This window comes from Oncorhynchus mykiss, chromosome 26 (genome assembly GCF_057628025.1).
Source record: "Oncorhynchus mykiss isolate SJ-2025 chromosome 26, ASM5762802v1, whole genome shotgun sequence".
In the NCBI taxonomy this organism is placed as follows: Eukaryota; Metazoa; Chordata; class Actinopteri; order Salmoniformes; family Salmonidae; genus Oncorhynchus; species Oncorhynchus mykiss.
In genome coordinates, this window is record NC_143047.1 from 12868060 (window position 1) to 12890836 (window position 22777).

A 22777-nucleotide genomic window follows, 5' to 3' on the forward strand; every position below is an offset into this window, starting at 1 on the left:
TTCCAAACTAGAAGAGATTTCATTCCACATCAGTAAAGCACTCTTAAAAAATGTTTTTTTTCTTTTTTTTTACTTGTTTTCCCTGTAACTAGCCCCTTTTTAACATCTCTGATGTCTGACGTTAGTGAACACAGTTCAATGTGAGTGTTGGCCCCAGGACACTAACGATTTAACTGTACGCTCCGCTCTGGCTTCAGACAACACATGATCTCTAAGTAGCACTGAGACACTCACTGCCGTGACAAGTACACTAAGTGATTCCCCAGTGTCTAATAGTGGTAAGATTACATAGCTTGTGTGTGGGCTAGATATGTGAGCAACTGCGTTTATCCACTCCACCCCCAGTGTGTATATAGTTTGTGAATGTGTGTTTGAGTGCATGTGTGACTGCTATGTAAGGTTACTACATTGCTGGGACTAAGCACACACAACACACACACCTTCCAGATTTACAAGCTGAAAAGGCCACTGGGCCCAGCCACCACTTAGTTAGTGGGGTACACAATACTAACTAGAGCAGCAGAGTTTTAGTCAGTAGTCAGTACCAGGAAATGTAGTCAGTACCATCTCCTTAAATATCACTGTTACTGCTACCCAACTCAAATAGTATCTTCCTTCACATGTTTACTATACCAGCCATTCCTGTGCACATGCTTTTCTGATAAGTTAGACCTATATTATCAGGAAGGTATATAATGACACCAAGGAACATGACCAGTAAAACCTGGTCTGATGGGCTTGGTCTCAGTATCCACACTGCAATGCCACACAAGAGACACAAACTGCTCTGCTCTGAGGGGAAGCCCATGGGATTGATTATTAGCCTGTTCACTTCCTGTACAGACCAGCAGTTCTAGTCCTGCTACTTTGATAAATCTCCACCCATCACTGCCCTCCCTCGTACTCCTCTCTTCTCCTTTCCTCTCCTCCTACTCCTCCTCTCCTATTTTCTCCTCTCCTTTCAGGGTCCCTGAGGTTGGGTGGGTGGGGAGAAAAGCCTCCAACAGGAAAAGGGAGGCTGCTTTCCTGTCCTGTCATCTCTCCAGATATCCAGGCCTTGAACTTGACTTCCACTAGGATTCCCAGGTTGCTGCTCAGGGGGACTGCTGGAGGGGGTGGGGGGGTGGAAACATCTGTCTGCAACCAGACCACCTGGACAAGAGAAGTGCTGACCGTGTGGAAAAGAATGACAACCCACTGGCTCCATAAGAATGACACTGTCCTAATCCCACTGGGAACGGACGTCAGTTCAACATCTAGTTTTGAATTACATTTGGTTGAGTTCTCAACTAACCTTAGGTTCAAATGTGTGTGAAAAAAAGATGAAATGCTGATTATTCTTCACAAATCCAATTAGTTGTCTTTTTTTTTGTTGAATTTTTACCCCTTTTTCTCCCCAATTTCGTTGTTGTAGTAGCTACTATCTTGTCTCATCGCTACAACTCCCGTACGGGCTCGGGAGAGACGAAGGTTGAATGTCATGCGTCCTCCGATACACAACCCAACCAGCCGCACTGCTTCTTAACACAGCGCGCATCCAACCCGGAAGCTACACCGTGCGCCCGGCCCGCCACAGGAGTCGCTGGTGCGCGATGAGACAAGGACATCCCTACCGACCAAGCCCTCCCTAACCTAACGACGCTAGGCCAATTGTGCGTCGCCCCACAGACCTCCCGGTCGCGGCCGGTTACGACAGAGCCTGGGCGCGAACCCAGGGACTCTGATGGCACAGCTGCCGCTGCAGTACAGCGCCCTTAACCACTGCGCCACCCGGGAGGCCCCCAATTAGTTTTCTACGTTGATTCAACATCTTCACACAGATTTTGGAGGTTGAAATGATGTGGAAACAACGTAGATTTAACCAGTTTTTGTCCAGTGGGTTGGTTCTGTGGTTCTTGGTTCTGAGCAGAGGCAATCCAGCCTTATGAAGGGCCTCAAATCGGCTAACTCACAGTTACTTAATAAAACGTAAAGGGAACAAAAAGTGCCCCCCCCACCCAATAGGGAGATAACAGCTAAATCACAAACAAGCCTGTATCTCTCCCACTCCCTCCACTGAGTGCTAACATGTGCTTCCAGGGTGACAATCTGCAGGCAAGTATGAAACATGTAAACCGTTTAAAGACAGGACTCAAGAGGCTGTGGGTCACAAGAACGTTGATCAGCTGAGGATTAATAGAACCAGCTCGGAGTGTAAAAACTGTTCTCTGTGGCCCTTCACAGAGAGCGACACGAGCCTGGCGGTGCAAGAGAACACTTGTATTACCTGGCTAATGCCACTCAATCAATGCTAACCTGGTCTGTGGCGTGAAGCCAGGGCGAGCTCTCTGTCGCAGGTAAGGGGCTGGGGACAAACACGCTGCATATCACGTGAGATCTCAGACCAGACCAGATCAGGGACAGGAGTGCAAAACGTTTTAGAAATGTATTGTTGGGTGGGAAAGCAAAAACAGACACAGGCAGAAAGCTGTAGCCTAAAGCACGTTCCACAAGGGGAAGAGCGGGCGAATGTTTACTAACGTTAGCTCGCGCTGGCGAACACAATTAAAATGTTCGCACGCACGTCAACAGCCCCAAGAGGTAGTCCGCGGAGAACACAATTAAAACGTTCGCACACACATGTCAACAGCCCCAAGAGTTAGTCCGCGGAGAACACAATTAAAACGTTCGCACGCACATGCCAACAGCCCCAAGAGGTAGTCCGCGGAGAACACAATTAAAACGTTCGCACACACGTCAACAGCCCCAAGAGGTAGTCCGCGGAGAACACAATTAAAACGTTCGCACGCACATGTCAACAGCCCCAAGAGGTAGTCCGCGGAGAACACAATTAAAACGTTCGCACGCACATGCCAACAGCCCCAAGAGGTAGTCCGCGGAGAACACAATTAAAACGTTCGCACGCACACGTCAACAGCCCCAAGAGGTAGTCCGCGGAGAACACAATTAAAACGTTCGCACGCACACGCCAACAGCCCCAAGAGGTAGTCCGCGGAGAACACAATTAAAACGTTTGCACGCACACGTCAACAGCCCCAAGAGGTAGTCCGCGGAGAACACAATTAAAACGTTCGCACGCACACGCCAACAGCCCCAAGAGGTAGTCCGCGGAGAACACAATTAAAACGTTCGCACGCACACGTCAACAGCCCCAAGAGGTAGTCCGCGGAGAACACAATTAAAACGTTCGCACACACGTCAACATCCCCAAGAGGTAGTCCGCGGAGAACACAATTAAAACGTTTGCATGCACATGGTTGTTCGCCGAGACGTTCAAGTAAGTCTATATTATTTACATATGTATTGCATAACTAAACGTTGTAGACATTATATATGTGTTGCCCCTAAGGGTGGAGCACTGTTCCCTAGCCTTAGTACTGCAACAGAACATGAATGTACAGCAAGTCTGCCTAAAGCAGAAACCACACCACGACAACAGCAGATCCAATGTATCTATTAGCCTCTCTTTCTGTCTACCTCTCTGGTGTCATCATTCTGTATGTTTCCCTCTCCTCCTTCTCACACACACGCTTATTGTTCATGATGGCACTATGGCCTCACGCTCTGCATGTTAAATACAGGTAGCGTGTTCTATTCATGGATGGTAGCACATACGTGTTCATCCACATCACGTACACATGCTTGCGCACACACATACACACATTACTACACCCTGTACAGATGGTTCCTACGGTAACATGCCATCTGCCCAGCAGGAGGACTAGAGCAGCTTACAGGCACGATGCCCCGCCCTCTCCACACACACACACACACACACGTTTGTTTTACTATCCTTGTGGGGACCGAAAAACCCTACACCCTAACCTTAACCCCAAACCCTAAAATTAAACCTAACCTTAACTCTTAACCATAACCTTAAATCTAACCCTAATTGTAACCCTAAACCTGAACTCTAAGCCTAAAATAACCTTTTCCCTTGTGGGGACCATCCAAATGTTCCTATCCCTGTGAGGAGTTTGGTCCCCACAAGGATAGTGAAACCAGACCACACACACAGATCCACGGCCACACAAGGAAAATCGGAAAGAGGATTACACACAAACAATACACACACACTCTCTTCACTACAACCCTAGCGCTATGGAAATCCCACCATTAACTCTCATAATCTGCCATAAACCTCATGTAAATCTTTCCATGACCCAAACAATACCTGAATGCCTCATGGATTCACACACATGTTCATGACTGGTACACACAAACACACGTGCGCGCACACAATTTGAGAGGAGAGGCTGGAGGAGAGGCTGTACTGTAGGTGGGTGGGTGTTTGGCTGACCCGGCCCAGGGCCCAGACACTCTGCTGACTGCGCTAACACAGTAGGCTAATACAGGATGTAAGCCAGGGACAGACGAAGCCGGAGCCTAAGGAGGCTCTTACACGGGGCACTGTGCCAAGGAGCAATACTAACATTGTCGCTCCAACTTTCAATTTGTTTCCACACTCACTGGCACATCTTTGACATATCACCTCCACTGTAGACACACACACACACACACACAAGCCGCATCTCGTTTCACCATCACAGCATAAGGCTGGATAACAGAGCTTGAGACATCATTGCACTTTTCCGATCTGTATCATAGAAACATGCAATGTCCTCTAATCCCATTTGGTCTGTTTTGCAGAGAATGTGGGTAGGGAGGAGCTCACAGTGAATTATCAAAACCTGGACTATCGTACACATAAGCAAAACACATAAACAAAACTATGCTGTATCATCCACTGCAGAGCAAATAATTGCTTGTTTCCTGGACAGTGTCTTCATCCTGTGTCCTCTGTATGTCTCTGTGGGCCCATGACCTCACGACCCTTGGTGTCACCCCAGGCATCCAACATGCGTCATACCAAAAATGTGGCCAGGGCACTGGGGAATTTTGTGAAGATGAGAGAGAGACAGAACGGACGTTTGGGTTAGGAACTCCATCACTCTTCCTGTCAGACATGGACAAGGAGCAGAGATAGGCTGTTCTAGGCAGAGCAGAGATAGATGAGAGAGAAAAAGAGAGAACGGAATGATAAAATTAACTAGAAAATTGTAGACGAAGGAACTGTAAGTCAAGCAGGATCAGATCTCAGCTGACTCCCCTCAGAGAGAGAGAGAGAGAGAGATTTAGTAACAGTTCACACCAGAACATCCAGCAGTCAGAGACACAGGCAGAACAAGCAGAACAGAACCCTTAGCTCCGCCCCCTCACAGCTCCCCTGTGATAGGTCAGGGGGCCAGGCAGCGTCCCTGAGAACAGACCGGCTTAAAGCAGCCCCTGGCTGGCCGCCCTCCAGAGTCTTTCTACAGGCTGTGGGAAACAGCTTAGCACTCCAGACCAGTCTAATCATTTCATCAGGCCTGAAGAACAGCAGCTCCCTCTGACCTTTCGTGTTCTGCGTTTAAAGCACTGCGGGACAATGGCAACACACCAGTAGTGAGAAAAGAGGGCCTTTCCAGGCCTCCTACCCCCCTGGAGGAGGACTTTGTATTGCTTCCCAACTCCTCTTCATCTCCACTTCAGGAGCTCCCCGACTCCGCTGAAGGTGTGAGAGGGGTTACCAACACCAACGCTCTCCCTGACTCACTCCCCTCCACAGCTAAGTTAAAATCTCCCTCCCAAACAACCAGCACATATCAAAACAGTCCCCTGTAAAAGTAGAGCCCCCACACTGCGAGTCTGCTTCGCTCCCTTTCCACACAGACCAGAGAGGACAGGCTGGACTAGAGCATGAAGGGCAGGAAGACTAACTAGCCCTCTGCAATGATGACTAAGGACTGGTATGCAGAGCTTAGACAGGGCAAGAGAGACAAGAGAACAAGAAAGGCCTACTGCTGTATTTGGTGCATCAGTAAGAACAAAAAAAACAGTGACAAAAATCAATCACAGTGCACACAACAAAAAAAGAGCAAATGCATATTATGACAAATGCTGTGTCACAAATGGAAACAAAAGGTTACCAAGAAAGACGTCAGAAAGACGTGCGAGGCAGAGTGTACCCAGCCGCTACATCTGCATCATAAAATAAAGCCACGGTTGCTATGTCAACACCACCAGAGGAATAGCTACGTAGATGTGAGCACACACTAATGGCTTTAAAATGAGCGGGAGGGAGGAACGAGGGGGGGGGGGGGTGAACGGAGAGAAGGGTGGTTACGAAAGGAAAACGGAGGGGAAGAACGATAGGGTGAAAATAGCAGGAATGGAGACCAAGATGATGGAGTGTTGGTTGAAAAGAAGGGGGAGCAGAGAAAAACAGACAGCCATTTAGGAGATCAAGCAGCTATAAATATCGTCCTTGGGGACAGAGACGAGAGAGGCGGACGGAGACAGAGCTATAGAAGGAGATACAACTACCGCCTTTTTACACACTGTCTAAACACTTTCGTACTGTACCCACCAACTAATCCCTTCACTCCCCAAAATACAGACCCCTTACGGAAACCATTTCCCTCTCCCTGTGGCCACCTAAGAGAAACACCTGATGCCCATCGCTCAGACTGTTTATAGTGTATTCAGACATTTATGGACAGTGCTCTGTGCTGGTGTGGTCTGGTCCCCCTTTCCCAGAGGCCTCGGGGACAGGCTGGGCTGAAGGACGATAGGCACAACTGGCCTTGGTCTCTAAATTTCCCTTTATGGGCAGAGTGGAGCGCCTCCGAACCAACACCCAGCCTCTGTGTGTAAAACGTGGAGTAGAGAAATAGAGGGTGTGAACGGTGTATGTGTGTTACAGGCGTGGTGTCGAAGGAACAGGAAGTAAGGAGTGGGGAAGAAAGACAGAGGGAGAAAGGAGCGTGAGTGTGGCAGGCAGGCAGGCAGGCAGGCGGACGGACAGAGACAGACAGACAGACAGAATGCAGGCAGCCAGAGAGAGCAGGGTTAATGAAATGAGTGATGATAGCACCAGCTGAGCCAGCAGTAGCAGCAGCAGTAGGGAGATCACGCATGATTACTAACACTTAATACCCTGGATTACCTTGGTACTGGCCTGGCCTGTCTGATCCTTCACACACACACACACACTCTACCTCCTACTTCCACCCCCTGTCCAGCCAGCCACAACCATAACCTACTATCCATACACTGTCCTCACCCCCACCCTACGTCTAGCCAGCCACCATAACCCACATAGGCTGGGAAGCTGCCGTTTGACTGGCCTGGCATGGCTGGGCTGGAGACGGGACACTGGCCCACAGCACAGTCAGGCATGACTGAACACTGAACACTTTCTATTCCACTGATCAAGCTGACCTGGATGTAGGACAGATCGATAAGGCAATGTCCATGCAACACAAACACAATAGACAGTCTCTCTCCGCAATGACCACGTGACCTCATTGGCTTGATCCGAAATATAATTCAAGTTTATTATTTTCTTAGGATTGTGTTTATTGGCATTATTCAGCATTTGTTGACAGAAAACAACAATTAAAGGATCTGGAACCTAAAAACAAGCGGTTGTCAATGAGGTTAAAGAGGTCAAGACATGATAATAAACATGGCCTTAGTATCGCTGTGGCCTTTGACCCTTTCAGCCCTGTATTAACCGTGGATCTGAGAGGAGCTAACAGCACCAACCCTATAAAACCTGACGGGGTAACAACCTGCATCAACCAGGCCCAGCGGTGATCACAACTAATCATCCCCAGCCTAAAGGCGGCTCAACCTGGGGCCGCGCTGTATAACACACACTGTCACACGGGGAGACAGCCAAAAACACACAGACCGGAACACAAAGCCTACTAGCTAACAGCAAGCAAAACAACCTCGCTCTATCCCTCTCTAACTCACCTCACACACAACAACTCTTCCATTCTCTCTCGGTCTTTTCTCTCTCTCTCCCCCTTCTATGTAGGCCATCTCCACCTTCCGGAGATTGCCTTTTGTTTTGGAGAGAGTGGTACAAAAACAACATTATTGGCTTTAATGAAGCCACAGTAACAATGGTCATCTCGCTCTCCCTCACTCACTCCCTCCCGCCACTCTGTGAGGACACATCCTGGTGTCACAGTCCTCCTTTGTCCCTCAGGCGGCCAGCACAAGGCCAGCTCTATGTAAGTGGGAAGCAGAGAACACCTCCACGCCAAGGCCAAGTCTCCTCTTAATGAGAGAAGAGACTGCTGCTGGGAGACAGAGAGAGGGAAGGGGAGGGAGAGAGAGAGAGCTGTTTGGGACACGCCACACATCCAACTCCCACATCTCCCCTCACCAGCCCCCAGGCTCAGCCCCAGTCTGCCTTTCTCTTCTTAGGCAATGGACAAATCAGTAAAGGCACTAAACCAAAGCCAATGACTATAAGCAGGTTGTACACACTGAGGTTGGAGCCTTGGAGGTTACTATCCATAAACACCCAGTAATCAAGAACATTCTATTTTATTTCACCTTTATTTATCTATTCAGACCGACCATTCACAATCCCTATTTCATATCGCTTTAGAATTCTACATTTCACCACGGCCGACCTATCTATTGTAAAATAGTGGATGTCATCTCTCAAATTACTTCTCTCACTTGGCAACACAGCTATTTTTCTGCCATCACGCTCTCGCTCTGTTGCTTGGCAACTGGGCCTGCGATCCACCTCTTCTCTGGTTGGTTGATTGAAAGCACAGAGAGCGAGAGAGAGAGAAACTCCCATATCTATTAGGTGAAATACCACAGTGTGACATCACAGCAGCAAGATTTGTGACCTGTTGCCACAAGAAAAGGGCAACCAGTGAAGAACAAACACCATTGTAACTACAACCTATATTTATGTTTATTTATTTTCCCTTTTGTACTTCAACCATTTGCACATCGTTACAACACTGAATATATACATAATATGACATTTGTAATAATGTCTTCATTTTTAAAAAATAGTTTATTTCACTTTTGTATATTATCTACTTCACTTGCTTTGGCAATGTTAACATATGTTTCCCATGCAAATAAAGCCCCTTGAATTGAATCGAGCGACAAGAGACAGTAATCCTCCAGATCTGTCACTTGGTAAAGGATTGGCATGTTTCAGTTGTCATTGACAAGTCCTTGCCCCGCCTCCCCCTATCCGACAGGGATTAATGTATTATAACAAGCATGTTGACCATATTGTGCTGTCAAAATCGTTAGATAGATAGATAGAGAGAGAGAGAGAGAGAGAGAGAGAGAGAGATATCCCACTGCTGCAACCACAATGCATGCTTGGCTTCCTTCCTGTCTCTATTATGTTTCTATGAGGAGCGTTGGAAGTTGAAATCCCACCAACCTCTGCAGACTGTTCCTCCATGGAGAAAGACCACTAAAAAACACACACACACAGTAAGGCCGGGTGTACACTACACGACTTTCAAAATCCTAACCTTGCTGAGCCTTAAACGGCCGTCTTTCCTGTAGCTTCTTCCTGTCTTACCAACGCAGTGGTGAGCACACTAAACGATCTGGCACAGACGGGGACACACACTACAAGATTCTTCACCATGCCGTCTCACGAAAGCAACGAGGTGATCGGATGAGATTGTTAAAAGTAGCTAGATCGATCTGTGGCTCAGAAGCAGCCTCATAGCAGACATTCGCGGTCGCCACGCGGAGTTGAAATATCGAGCCAAGACATTTTGACTTGAACAACATCTCGCTCGTGAACTCCAGAACTGTAACGATTTGACACTTTGGCTTTGGTTAATGAAGGCAAGTACAAACGCATACGAGTGGCAGGCATGGCCTCTGCTGGAGAGTCGACACATCCTGGGTGGTGTGAACCCCTCATTCTCCAAACGTGGCGTTGCACATCTCACACTACAAGAGCGTCGCAGATCTGTTGCCGGTGTAATCAAACACGTTTGAAAATATCAGGATCGGTGACCCTAAGACTGCGTCTCTGACCCGCTCACATAAAAAAAAAAAACGAGGGTCGTGCTCCCCAGAGTAGGCAACGACATTGGGGATTTTGTCTCTTTTGTCTATGAAAAACGTGTCTAGGACAGCTAAATCAGGGAACAGAAATCGTGTGGTGTACACGCATCTTAAAAACACACGCACACGTTGTTCTCCCCCCCACATTTAACACCCATCAGCACTTTTCACGGCAGCTACACACTAACAAAAGCCAGGAAACACAGAGTCAATCAACCTATGGGGACAGGACAGTGGTCTTTCCTTAGTATCCTGTGATTACACACCATTTCCAGAGACTGGAGGGGGGGGGGGGGGGGGGGGGTCTTAGCATATCAATTAAAACAATACTTTCTATGAACCGTATTCTGTCATGTAATGCTAACCAGAAGTATACATTTGCCATGGAAACAGGACGACTCCAGGTAAAAGAGTGCTGACGGTATGGAGGGGCAGTTAGCCCCCCAGGCAAGGCAACACCCACGGCAGACAGACACAATGCATTATGGGATTATGTGTTAGATCAAGGGCATGTCTGGTCTGACCCACGAGGAGTCAAAGGTCATCATGGCCTCTAAAGAATATCCACATCATCTCCTCGCCTCAACATAGCACTCACTAACCTCGGATAAGTTGCTAACCAATGGAGGCTGCGGAGGGGAGGACGGCTCATAATAATGGCTGAAACGGAGTAAATGGGATGGCATCAAACACGTAGAAACCATGTATTTGATACCGTTCAGTCGATTAGAGTGCAAAGTATAGCTGCAATGTGTCCAAAGAGTCAAATAAAGAGCTGCATTGACGGCCGTACTACACAGTGCACTAATACACTACCAATCTACGACAGGGTTATTTAGTCTCTATGAGAGAGCGGTCTCACCCACAGTGTACACTGGTGTTTCTTCTTTACCCGGGTGCTGTGACAATAATCCCTGGTGGGTCCGTGAGAAGGTTGTGTTTAGTCTCCGTCTTAATTGTGCTGTGATAATAGGGTGAGCTGCCCAGGACGATGCCTCAGACTGCTGATCCCAGCATCGACTCCCTCTCACAGGGGAGTCGATGTTCCCTAGAGGGGGGTGCCATGGAGGAGCTGAGTCAGGACAACTGATCATGCCAGTGGTATTAACTGGCCCTTGTGTAGCCCAGGGAGTGGAGTGTTGAGGGAGTGTTGAAGGAACAGACAACCAGGGCTCCAACATGGCCTGAGGACACACACACACACTCCATGTCCCGGTCAACACACACACACCATGCCATGACCCGGTCAAGACACACACACTCCATGCCATGTCCGGGTCAACACACACACAGGCTAACAACCTCCAGGGTCCCATCTTGAACTTGACTTCAGCCAACAAAATGTTCTGTTCTTGTTCTCTCTCCCCGTCTTTCGCTCCAGAAACAATTTCACAACATCCTTCTCTGTCTTGATCTGAGCCAGCAACAGCAGCAGACAAAATGCCTTCTCCCTTCAAAATCAAATGACACAGACCCAGTCTGTGCCTTTTGTAATCATCCCTTTCTTTGCAAATGAATGTGTTCATTTTCACGTCAGTCTAAGTGCATTCCAGTCACCAAGCCGCTATTGAAAAATATAATGGTGCCTAGCTACACTGGGTATCAGCTTTGGGCATTGAAATGTTAAGGGGGTAGAGATGTCTAACTGCTAAAGCAGTCAAAAAAACGCACCCCATTCCACATTTTGTGATGTCTTTGACTAGATGCTCACGAGCCGAGTGACTGTCCAATGTCAGCCTGTATTTAGCGTCGAAGATAATATTAATATGGAAGAGAGAAATAAAAACAAATACAATTCTTTAGAGGTCACACACACACTGTTTTGCTCCTCATTCCCTCCATTAGGCTCCACGCTACCATTTGCTGAGCTGGCAGCCATGTATTTTCTGCCTTCTAGAGGGAGTCATTTTGCCCCCTAGCATATGAATCAGATTTATGATGTTCATTATAGGCCTTCCTATTCAACTCATGCAAGCAGGCCGTAAAACACCCAGATGAAGTCGTGTACGAGCTCATCTTGCGCAGAGCACATCTGAGTGGGCTCTTTATGACCAGGCTACTTTGTGCGTAGCGAGGCTTTTGGGATAGCCCCAGGTTTTAATGCTTCTACTGTGGGGGCCAAGAATGGAGAGAGAAAGAGAGAGAACAGAATATGAGCCAAAAAAGCTTTTGTCATTTGTATTCTCTGAAATGAATTAGCTTTTTATCCGACAGAAAGAGGCTATCAGCTTCGAAAAGGGCCATACACACTGCTTCCAATGTCAGTGGTGGCCATCGATAATTCAGCCATTCAGTGGTCATGTCTCACCCTGGTACTTATTATAGCTCTCAATAAGTATCATTCCACGAGACGGTTTGGCAAATTATATTTGTTTTGGAAAAGAAAGAGACTGTGCAGTCAAAATAATTGGTAACCCCTGTGTGTGAGAGAAAGAGAACAGAACAGTAAATGTGTAAGGGGAAAGCAGCTGGGTGGAGGAAGATGAGGAGTAAAAGGCTGCTCAATGAGAGGCAGAGGACAGGTTATTAGAGACAGGAAGCATGCCCCCCCTTTACCCTACCCCAAACCACCAACCACGGACCACAGCAGCCCCCTACCAGCAAGATGAAAGCCTGGTTTGTGTTTGTTTGTTTGCTTGTCTGACTGATCCCCCCCCCCCCCCCCAATGTTTTGCTCTGGGGAAAGTGTGAGGTAGTGAGGGCAGAGGAGCACATCTGAAAAACACAAACTCCTCTCCGCAACTTTGCCCCTTGTCAGGGAGTTGACACACGTTTTCCCTCACTCATAGTTCCCTCTCTCATAGTTCCCTCTCTCATAGTTCCCTCTCTCGCCTCATATCACCGCTCTCTACTCTCAACATGCAGACATATCCATATCTTCCATATCTCCCTCACTCTAGGTCCTGTCTGCGGTCCAGTCTAGCCTGTTTAATCCTGCAGTCTGTTAGTTGACAGTCAGTCTCCTCAGAGAAGAAGCCTACATAGGGCCTGTTAGCCCCTGCTCGCTCCAGCACCAATTGGAGCGAGCAGGGGCTAACAACTCTACAGAACACCTGTATGTGTTCCGGCTGGATCTGATCAGTTCTGCCCACACACACACACACACACAGGATTCTACAGAACATCTGGATGTGTTACAGCTTTACCTGTGGGGATCGAAATCAGGTTTAGCAAAGCATCTGCCTCTATGCCACCAGCATGGCTATGGAGCAGGGAACTGGCCTCAGCAGCTCCACATGGACCTCAGGCTTGTTCTTTGCTTTGTTCTAGAACCTAGAACCGCAGAACATCACCACTCCTTCAGAGAAGAGGCTGGTGTTCTGTCGCACAGACCTCAAACCAACTATTTCTATGTTCTGTATGTCTGAGAACAGAGCACACGAGAGAGAGAGAGAGAGAGAGAGAGACAGAAAAAGAGAGAGAGAAAGAGAGGGTCTTCACCCTGTGGGGCTGAGACAGACATGTTACTGTAATGGCTCTCTCACTCACACACAGAGACACAGTCACATTCTAAATGGCCAGAAGAGACAATTACTTAAGAGACACCATTGAACTGGTTTCATTCATGGGGAAGGCCTATCAGAACACACGAGGCAGTCAGAGGGATAACTGTGCGTTCGTATAGAGTCACTCCATTGAGAACGGTTACTCTACTGTATCACCAGGAGAACTGCAGTGTGTTGGACCACGTGGCAGATAAACATACTGTACAGATGTGCCTGTCTGCTCTGTGTGTGTGTGTGTGTGTGTGTGTGTGTGTGTGTGTGGGGGGGGGGGGGGGGGGTCTGTGACCAACATCCGATGGGGCAGCAGTGCCCCCACGGTCCCCACCACAAGTCTCCATTAATCACAGCTAGCATCTGCCACAGTCACGGCCACAACTGAGCAGCCATGCACACAGACACGCCCACAAAGGAATAACAGACACATACACGCGCACTGGAGAGTTCTCAACTCTATACATTACTGCTGAATTCTCACACTCTTCTACTACAACAAAACGAGAAGCCACAAAAAGGACATTAATCGTCCATCTCCTTCCTCTCCCGTCTCTGACATCATACCTTGTTCCATCTTGTTGTGTCCTTGAAGAACCTCCCATCTCTCGCTCTCCTTTCCTACAGCTCCTCTCCTACACTATCGTGTACTTCCTCCCTCTGTCCCCGGTGGTGTGTGTCTGTGTGCGTGTCCTGCCCTAGGTGGGCCCCTGTGGTCTCTGGAGGATGTAGGATCATTAGGATGTGCCCCTCACTGCTTTTACAGGCCAGACAGGAAGCACCCAACCCTGTCAGTTCAGTAAAAATGCCAAAGCCTGGTGTGGTCTCACTCACACACACACGAAGGGGGGCAAACACACATGCACAGGCACACACAAACCGTACACACATACAGTACAACAGCCACACCCAATAAGGCCCAGCATTCCATATCCCTAGAAAATGTAGCTTCACTATTAGACCTACAGTCTGTATTGTCCATCTGCTCATGCCGTAAAACAAGGCTGAGTGTTCCCCCTAGTAAGTCTTCTGAAAGGAGCTCAGCACAGTCTCCTAACACTGCCCCGAGCCCCCAGCCAGAAAGAACCCTGCTGCCCAGACTCTTGCCACATCTCTTTCTTGTACCATAAACCAAGCCTTTGTTCTCCACTCCTCACATTATCCGGCGGGATGATGCTCTACTCATCTCCATCTCTGCTCCCTAAACGCAGCTAATTCAGGGATGAAGCCTCGTCAAAGTTCATAGAGAATGTAACTTTAGGCACAGTATCAAACGCAACTCTTTTTTTTTTTTATCAGTAAACAAATGTATTAAAGCATGTCCAAGTAGAATTGATGTGGATACTTTAACTGGATGCACAACAATCTGTTCACAACAACAGGAGGAGTGATCCCCTAATCACAAATCTGTCTGTCTATCGTCCTCTGGAAAGGCTGCCGTCCAAAAGATTAACCCAAATCATCTGGGATACCCTCATCCCCACACTCACAGACACATGCAAAACGTACATTACTCTACTCTACACACACATATCAACTCCCGTATCCTCAGAGCGAGCTCGCTCACACACACACACATCTGGAAGCTCACGTACCTCTGGTGTTGGTGGCCATGTCCGCCACCTTCTGAAAGGCATCCAGGAAGGCCACTGCCGCCAGCACTGTGGTCCTGAGAGCAGAGCAGAGCGGGACAGAACAGACACAGGATTGGCACCAGTTCACAAACCACAGCCATTTCAACATAAACAAACATAGTCAGCAGATCTGGCGCCTCTGAACAGACAGCGGGGGATTACATTGTTATCAATGGCACTGGCTGGGATACTCATTGATGGGTACCGCTCTAGTACACACAGGACAGTGGCTGGGGCTTACCGGAGCTGGGAGTGCAGTTTGGTGGCCTTGGCACTGAAGTCCTCCCACACGGGGTATGAACACTGGGAATAAATACATTTAAAAAAGGGACACGTTAGATTATATATTTTAGGACATTATGCAATACAACTAGTGCATTGTCTGTACAAATATCTGACAGGTCTGACCTTTGTTTTCACTCACAACATTACATGCTCTAGACTTGTGTTTGAGCACGACACTAAAAAGGTGCTATCTAGAACCTAAAAGGGTTCTTCAGCTGTCCCCATAGGAGAACCCATTGAAGAACCCTTTTTGATTAAAAAGGTCTACCTCAAACCAAAATGGGTTCTAGCTGGAACCAAAAATGGTTCTCCTTAGGAGGACAGCCGAAGAACCCCTTTGGTACCCTTTCCTCAAAGAGCGTAATACAAAATGAGCACTTCACGTGTAGCATTGCACCTCCCATGAGGAGCAGAATATTCCGGGTAAAATAATGTTACGGTGAACAGGCAGGAAGACAAAAATGTCTGCTATGTTCCCTGGTCTGAGTCATCACTGTCTGTGATTGGGCGACACATCCTCTGTTTCCACCAGCCCCTGGCACCGGCAGATATCAAAGGAGGCAATGAATGGCAACGCAAATCAAACACCAGATTTGTACCCCAAAATGACTGTGTCAAGTTCTCTTCTTTTCCCCCCTATATAGGTGTCCTTTCTCTTTGTTCACACCCATAATCACAAGCAAATGATCCACAAGGTAAATAGTAGTAAATGCAGTGGAGGCTGCTGAAGGATGGCTCATAATAACACCTGGAACATGGAAACCATGTGTATGATGCATTTGATACCATTCCACCCATTCCGCTCCAGCCAGTACCACGAACCCGTCCTCCAACGGTGCCACCAACCTCCTGTGAGTACATGGTGTTACAAGTGGACTATAACATATCTTCTACCTGCAGGGCAGAGTGTGTGTCCAGCCCTCCGTGCCTCTCTCTGCCTTTGTTATCAGACGCTACGGCCTTGAGAGCAGCAGATCATAGGGCTGAAATAAGCCTCACTCCACAGCACAGCTGTGGGTTAGAGATCTCTAGAAGCAAGTACCCCCCGCCCCCGCCAAACCCCCAGCATCCAGGGAGATAGGGGGAGAGGGGATAAGAACCAAGGAGATCGTGGGAGGAAAAGACAAAAAAGAGACCGGAGAAAAAGGGGGATATGGTGGAAAGGGAATGGGAGAGAGGGAGACGGGAAAGAGAGAGGATGAAGAGGAGCAAGGATGCAAGGACCCAACCGAAGCGGAGGAGCGAGGATGCAAGGACCCAACCGGAGCGGAGGAGCAAGGATGCAAGGACCCAACCGGAGCGGAGGAGCAAGGATCCAACCGGAGCGGAGGAGCAAGGATGCAAGGACCCAACCGAAGCGGAGGAGCAGGGATCCAACCGGAGCGGAGGAGCAAGGATGCAAGGACCCAACCGGAGCGGAGGAGCAGGGATCCAACCGGAGCGGAGGAGCAAGGATGCAAGGACCCAACCGGAGCGGAGGAGCAGGGACCCAACCGGAGCGGAGGAGCAAGGATCCAACCGGAGCGGAGGAGCAGGGACCCAACCGGAGCGGAGGAGCAGGGACCCAACCGGAGCGGAGGAGCAGGGACCCAACCGGAGCGGAGGAGCAGGGACCCAACCGGAGCGGAGGAGCAGGGACCCAACCGGAGCGGAGGAGCAGGGATGCAGGGACCCAACTGGAGCGGAGGAGCAGGGATGCAAGGACCCAACCGGAGCGGAGGAGCAGGGATGTCACGGGGGCGTCTCGCCCTTTGATCTGACATCTCATTCCTGGTGTTTGATGTCAGTTCATTTGGCCTGAAATCAGAGCAGCATTTCCCTGCGGTCCCCCGTCTGTGTTTGAAGTGCTCTAATCTTGCAATGTTGCAAGCCTGACGTCTGTCAGGAGATGCCTTGTGGATAGGAGATACGGAGTGGGCGACGCCTCCTCTCCATTGCTACCACAGGGCGACGCCTCCTCTCCATTGCAACCACACCGGCCCATCCCTCATTAACATATTGGGGAATTCTAATAAAATAGAGGGGATCCTGGCGGTGCCCGATTGTGTAACGATTGTTTATTAGGTTCATTGTAGGCCTGGGGATATTTTATTTCCCATCCTCCTCACTCACTCCTACTCGACTTGCAACATGACCCACAAACAATGGGATAAGTACCGCTCTCAATCCATCCATCCGCCTGGATGGTTCCCAGGTAAAGGGAGCAGGCTATTTTCCCTTTAGCTTAACCAAGTGGAACAACAGAGCCATTAAAGGTGCATTATCAGAAAAAAATAAAACAACCCAGAGGCAGACTGATAATGCAGAGTAAGGACAAAAAAAGTAAGGAATATAATTTTTCTTCTAGGCAAGTCAGTTAAGAACAATCTTATTTACAATGACGGCCTACCCCTGCCAAACCCTCACCTAACCCAGACGACGCTGGGCCAATTGTGCGCCGCCCTACGGGACTCGCGATCACGGCTGGTTGTGATACAGACCGGGATTGAACCTGGGTCTGTAGTGACGCCTCTAGCACTGCAGTGCCTTAGACCGCTGTGCCACTCAGGATCCACATTGCATGACATTACAGCATTGACCGGAGCTCCCCTGATGACAATGGCTTTCGACCTTCATCTCTCTCGAGCCGGTACGGGAGTTGTACTGTAGCTAAGAGACAAGATAGTAACTACTAACAATAGGATAATCCGAAATTGGGAAGAAAAGGGGAGAAAAAAAAAAAAAAAAATAATAATAATAATAATAATCTGGAGCTGGAGGTCTGGAGTGGTGTTCTCCTCAAAGGCCACTCAGCTACTGATAACATGCTATTGCATCACCGCTTCCTCTTCTGCAGGTAAAGACATCCTCACAGTAGTGACGGCACACAGAAAACTCCAAAGTAGCACATCTCATGCCTGACTACCCCTAGACATGCAGTGCATCATCTTTCCCTTCCACCAGCTCTCGCTAACCCCTCAAAAGGTTAAAGGTTATCGGTTACATGATGGGCTAGCTAGACTGAGTTGACAGTCCATTGGCCAATATCTCAGTGGACTAGAATTCTGTCCTGGTGTTTAGCGAACCAAACATGTTTACTTGATTGGATGAAAAGCTTACGGCTTCATCACTTTGTTCCTTTGTTCTCTGGAGGATGACATGAACCACAGATTCAAGAGTGGATTAGCCCAATTTCAGCTCTTTAAAAATCAGGCCAATTCAGACTTTTAAAGAGAAATAAAAACATCCACGCAATAGAGGCTAATTTCACAGTTCTTTACGCTAAAATCATAGCTCCCATTTTGGATGTGCTGCAACGAATACTGTATACATTCCCTCTATAGCAACTGTATGAGACAAGGAACCAATGGTGGGCCCCTAGCTTATTAAGAAGCCCCTTCACAGGCTGTCGGAAACAAGGACAGGGCACAGACAGGCAAGGGCAAAGGGTTAATAGATGCATACGCCTAATCTTAATTAAGTAATCGGAAGCAGAGCTACACGTACAAAAGTGAGTACCCACAAAGTCTACTACATCGTCTTGCATAATCTCCAGATCAGGGGAGCTCCTGCTACTTAGATCCAGGAAAGTAGACTCCTCCAAGGGCTTTAGTGTATCAGTAGACAAAATGTGTTCAGCTGGAGTGCTGGACGCAGGCAATGCGCGTGACACGTTTGATTGAACGGAAATGTAACTGGGGAGGACGGGCTCGTGGTACCGGCTGGAGCAGAATCAGTGGGTTCCATGTGTTTGATTCCATTCCATTAGCTCCTTTCCAGACATTATTATGAGTCATCCTCCCCTCAGTAGCCTGAGTGTTATGTCTAGTTTCAGGACTAAATATAACGTCTCCACTACTGATATGAACAGCAAACACTGGCTTGGAGCAAGTTCTCAGTGACTTTAACATTACCGGAGGATAGATACTGTTCAGAATATCAAAGTGCCTGTGAGCTGTTCTTATGTGACTCATGTTAGATCCTCACCCTCTGAACACTGACTGACACCGGGCGTCCATGGACGTTGAAACCTAGTTGAACTTTGGTCAGTCCGTCCTGGCCGGACCAAATCTGAACCAGTCATAAATGTCTGTGTTTCACAAGTTTGGAGAGTACAGTACAATACAGTGCAGTACAGTGGAAAACAGTACAGTACAGTATAGTTCAGTATAGTAGAGCACACTAAGGTAGAGTACAGTATAATGTACTCTATTGTACTGAACATATCTACTTTACTGTACAGAACTCTACTGTGCTGTGCTCTACTGTGATGTCCAAAATTGTGAAACATAGACGTCTATGATAGTTTCAGATTTGGTCTGGTCCGGACCAACCAAATGTGGTCTTGTTTGGGGGCGGAGCTCATTACAATAATAGCTTGTGTGTAGAATAATATCCAAATATGCGAAAGAAGGATATTGCATATTTCTACCTTTCCATACCTATTCAGGATACATCACCATGAAGCAAATGCTTTTCATATCCATAATTATGCATTTGTTTTTAGTACACATCAGGGACCCATGACGTAGTTGCGCTACAGTAATTATGTTACTGGATGTAATTCCACTTCACCTACTGTAGTTCAATAACTCAAGGGGTTAGGTCATAGCTGACTGCAGTTCAATAACTGTCATTTCATGTCATAGCTGACACCTAATTTTTCTGCAGCCATCTTTGAATCTTAATCTTTGAAAATGTAAAAGGTCAATGCAAACTTTTTTTTATTATCTCAATATCAAATAACTTCTGGGTAACAATTATGTACCTTACTGTGATTGTTTACAATACAAAAAAATCAACAAAAAATCTTAACAAAGACCAATTTCTCAAACAAGAACTTAGCTAGGACTGTCTGGGAGTGGGGAGGACAAAACTGAAAACTAGCTGTTATTGGCAGATGTTTTGAACAATATTTCTTATTGGTCAATTAACAAATGTGCCACCTGGTGATGTCACCAGTTAGGCTAAAACTCCATCCCACCAAAACAGAACATTACAGGCACTCTTTTCAAACAGCTCTTACATTAAAAGGGCATTATCATAATTTTCACAATATTTTTGAAACCTCATAGTATGGAATTATATATCGATATAGTTTTTGGAAAACGTGGTTGCATAAACTAAAGGTGACCTTTGCGTCTGCACATTTCTTCCAGTAAATATGTTTTTGTGAAATGTTCTGTGTAAATTGTTCAAAGTAGTCCTTGTGCATAGAGTGGTATGGTCTGTTAAACTTTGAAAAATCGGTGGTTTTTGTTTGGCATACAATTTAAAGTGAAAATTCTGAGTTAAAGCAAAATTCCGTTACTGTGGAATTGCCAAAATATGTGACTTGTTTCAGGAAAATAGGCGTATGTCGCGCGTCACTACTTCACAGGAGAGCCGTTTGACCGTAGCTAGCCACATATCTTAACAAAAAAAAGACTCCACTATGCAAGTAACCATTTCAATAGAATGTTTATGATGTCACTGCGACAACTCTTGATAGACGTAGCTGGTAAATTCACTCTGGCTATCTACTCCGATTTCAGCGCACTCGTCTGAATGTGCCAGAGCGCAGAATAACTGACGAATTTACAAACGCTCAACACCCGTTGAATATGGCCGATGTCAGTAAATGTTGCCAAAAAAGCGTAATTAAATTGTTGCCAGCAGCACAGTTGCAGTCACCAATGCTCTGGATAACCAGCTCTGCTAGGGAGAGTAAAAATGGTTAGTGAGCTGTTCTCTCATTTGTGTCTGGAAGTAGCTAGCAAGCTAGCAAACATTAGCCAGTTAGCTTGAGTGCTTGACTGCTGTTGTTAGGACAGAACGCTCAGATCAACAACTACTCCTCGGTCCAGTGTGCTTTCTGAATGCTCCGAGAGCAAAACGCTCTGAATTTACAAACGGACAATCTGACAAAACTCTTGAGTTTAAGGGCAGGGCTATAGCTTAGGAGGGTGTGCACGATGCTGAATGAGTGTAGACAAAGAAGAGCTCTCCAGTAGGTGTACCAAAACATTCAAAGGCCATTTTCTCAAAAGTGAGGTTACAAGTTTATCAGCTTTCAAAGCTGAATTCCTTTCCCACTGTTCCTCAACTGTAGTGTATGATATACCATTTTCTAGCTCGGAGTCTACTTTTATCCAATGTAACAAAAACTTCAAATTTTGCTGCACAAGACCGAATCGAGCCGGTCGGTCGCAAATAACTGGATCCAGCCTTCTCCATCCCCTGAACTGTACATGAATACTACCAACTCTGTCTCCACCGTTGCTGCTCCACATCAACTAAGCAGACTTCTGGGTTCTCTACAGATTCACATTATCCGAGGATAGATACACAAATATACACCTTAGGTTACTTTTACATCATGTTGGCAAATCATTGCTCTCAAATGACATTAGGATACAGGCAGCAAGTTGAAAGACTGTGTTGCATAATTTATGAGGAAGAGGATCTTACTAATCTAAACATCGTAATAAAAACAAAACTATCCTGCCCAGCCTTTCTGCCCAGCCTTTCTGCCATGGGACAAGGTTAATCATAGACTGTTGATCATTGATGTCTTGAGCATTTTAAAATATGTGAAAACATTTGCTACATTTTCCTGAACTTGACCTTATCTGTTTGTGATGTCTGGGGAAGTGGAAGACCCAATGCTCCCACTCATTTCTAGTTCCTTTTTGTTTTTTCAGCCATGAAAACAACAACACGGGGGGGGGGGGGGGGGGGGGGGGGGGTTGTTAAGGTACCCAGAGGGATGGCTGGTGGAGGTTGATGCCTATAGGGGTCTGACTGGCTGGGGCCTGGGCTGTTCAATGTGTCTAGGTCGTGTCAAGCCCCTTCCAAGCTCTTGATAAAAATAGCAGGTTTGGTTCAATCTCATATCCCCACCCACGCAGTACATCTCACTCACTGGTGTGAATGAATGATGGAGGGGGGGAAATAATCTCCCTCTTCACCATTTTACCACAGCAGCCTGAACCCTTGCAGAAATGAATCATGGAAATCACTTAATACGAGAGGCACAGCTTCTTCCTCCATGTCCGTCTCTCTCAATATATCAGCCAGTCTCTCTCACTTTGTGCCTTTTCATTCTCTCTCAATCTGTCTCATATGCTCTCTCAATCTTTCTTACCATCATCTCCCTTATTTGTTCTAGTCATCCATCTCGCTCTCCATCCCCGGTCTCGTTGTCCCAGGTCTCCACAGTTGTATTTGTGTCATGGCTGTGGTTGCACCACTCAGCCTAATTGAGATGGGACTCCTCACTGGAGGTTCTCTGTGACTGACTGACACCACTCTGAGGTATTGTATATAGTGGCATTAAAATACATGGCAGGTCTGTGATTGAAAAGCAGGCAGCATTTTGTAGCACTCTCATTGGTGGGGATGCTCGCCGACGGCTGTCCATCATGCTGAGACAGTGAGGAATGCAGATGTGTCTTTGAGGTTGGGGTGTCCTTGAGGACATGGGTAAGCATCATCCTC

General features: G+C 47.3%; 1 protein-coding gene and 1 long non-coding RNA gene across 5 annotated transcripts in view; one reads left to right on the forward strand and one right to left on the reverse strand.

The window, feature by feature from the left end:
* Positions 1-22777, reverse strand: part of mtss1lb (MTSS I-BAR domain containing 2b) — a 72090-nt gene that overhangs the window by 44205 nt on the left and 5108 nt on the right. For all 4 annotated transcript variants that reach the window (XM_090222136.1, XM_021585969.3, XM_021585974.3 and 1 more), the window contains exons 2-3: positions 15276-15337; positions 14996-15069 (exon numbers count right to left, since the gene is read on the reverse strand). In XM_090222136.1, the coding sequence (XP_090078262.1) occupies positions 14996-15069; positions 15276-15337 (136 nt within the window). The remainder of the gene's footprint in view (positions 1-14995; positions 15070-15275; positions 15338-22777) is intronic.
* Positions 1-22777, forward strand: part of LOC149971375 (uncharacterized) — a 318492-nt gene that overhangs the window by 20560 nt on the left and 275155 nt on the right. The gene's annotated exons all lie outside the window — the stretch shown is intronic.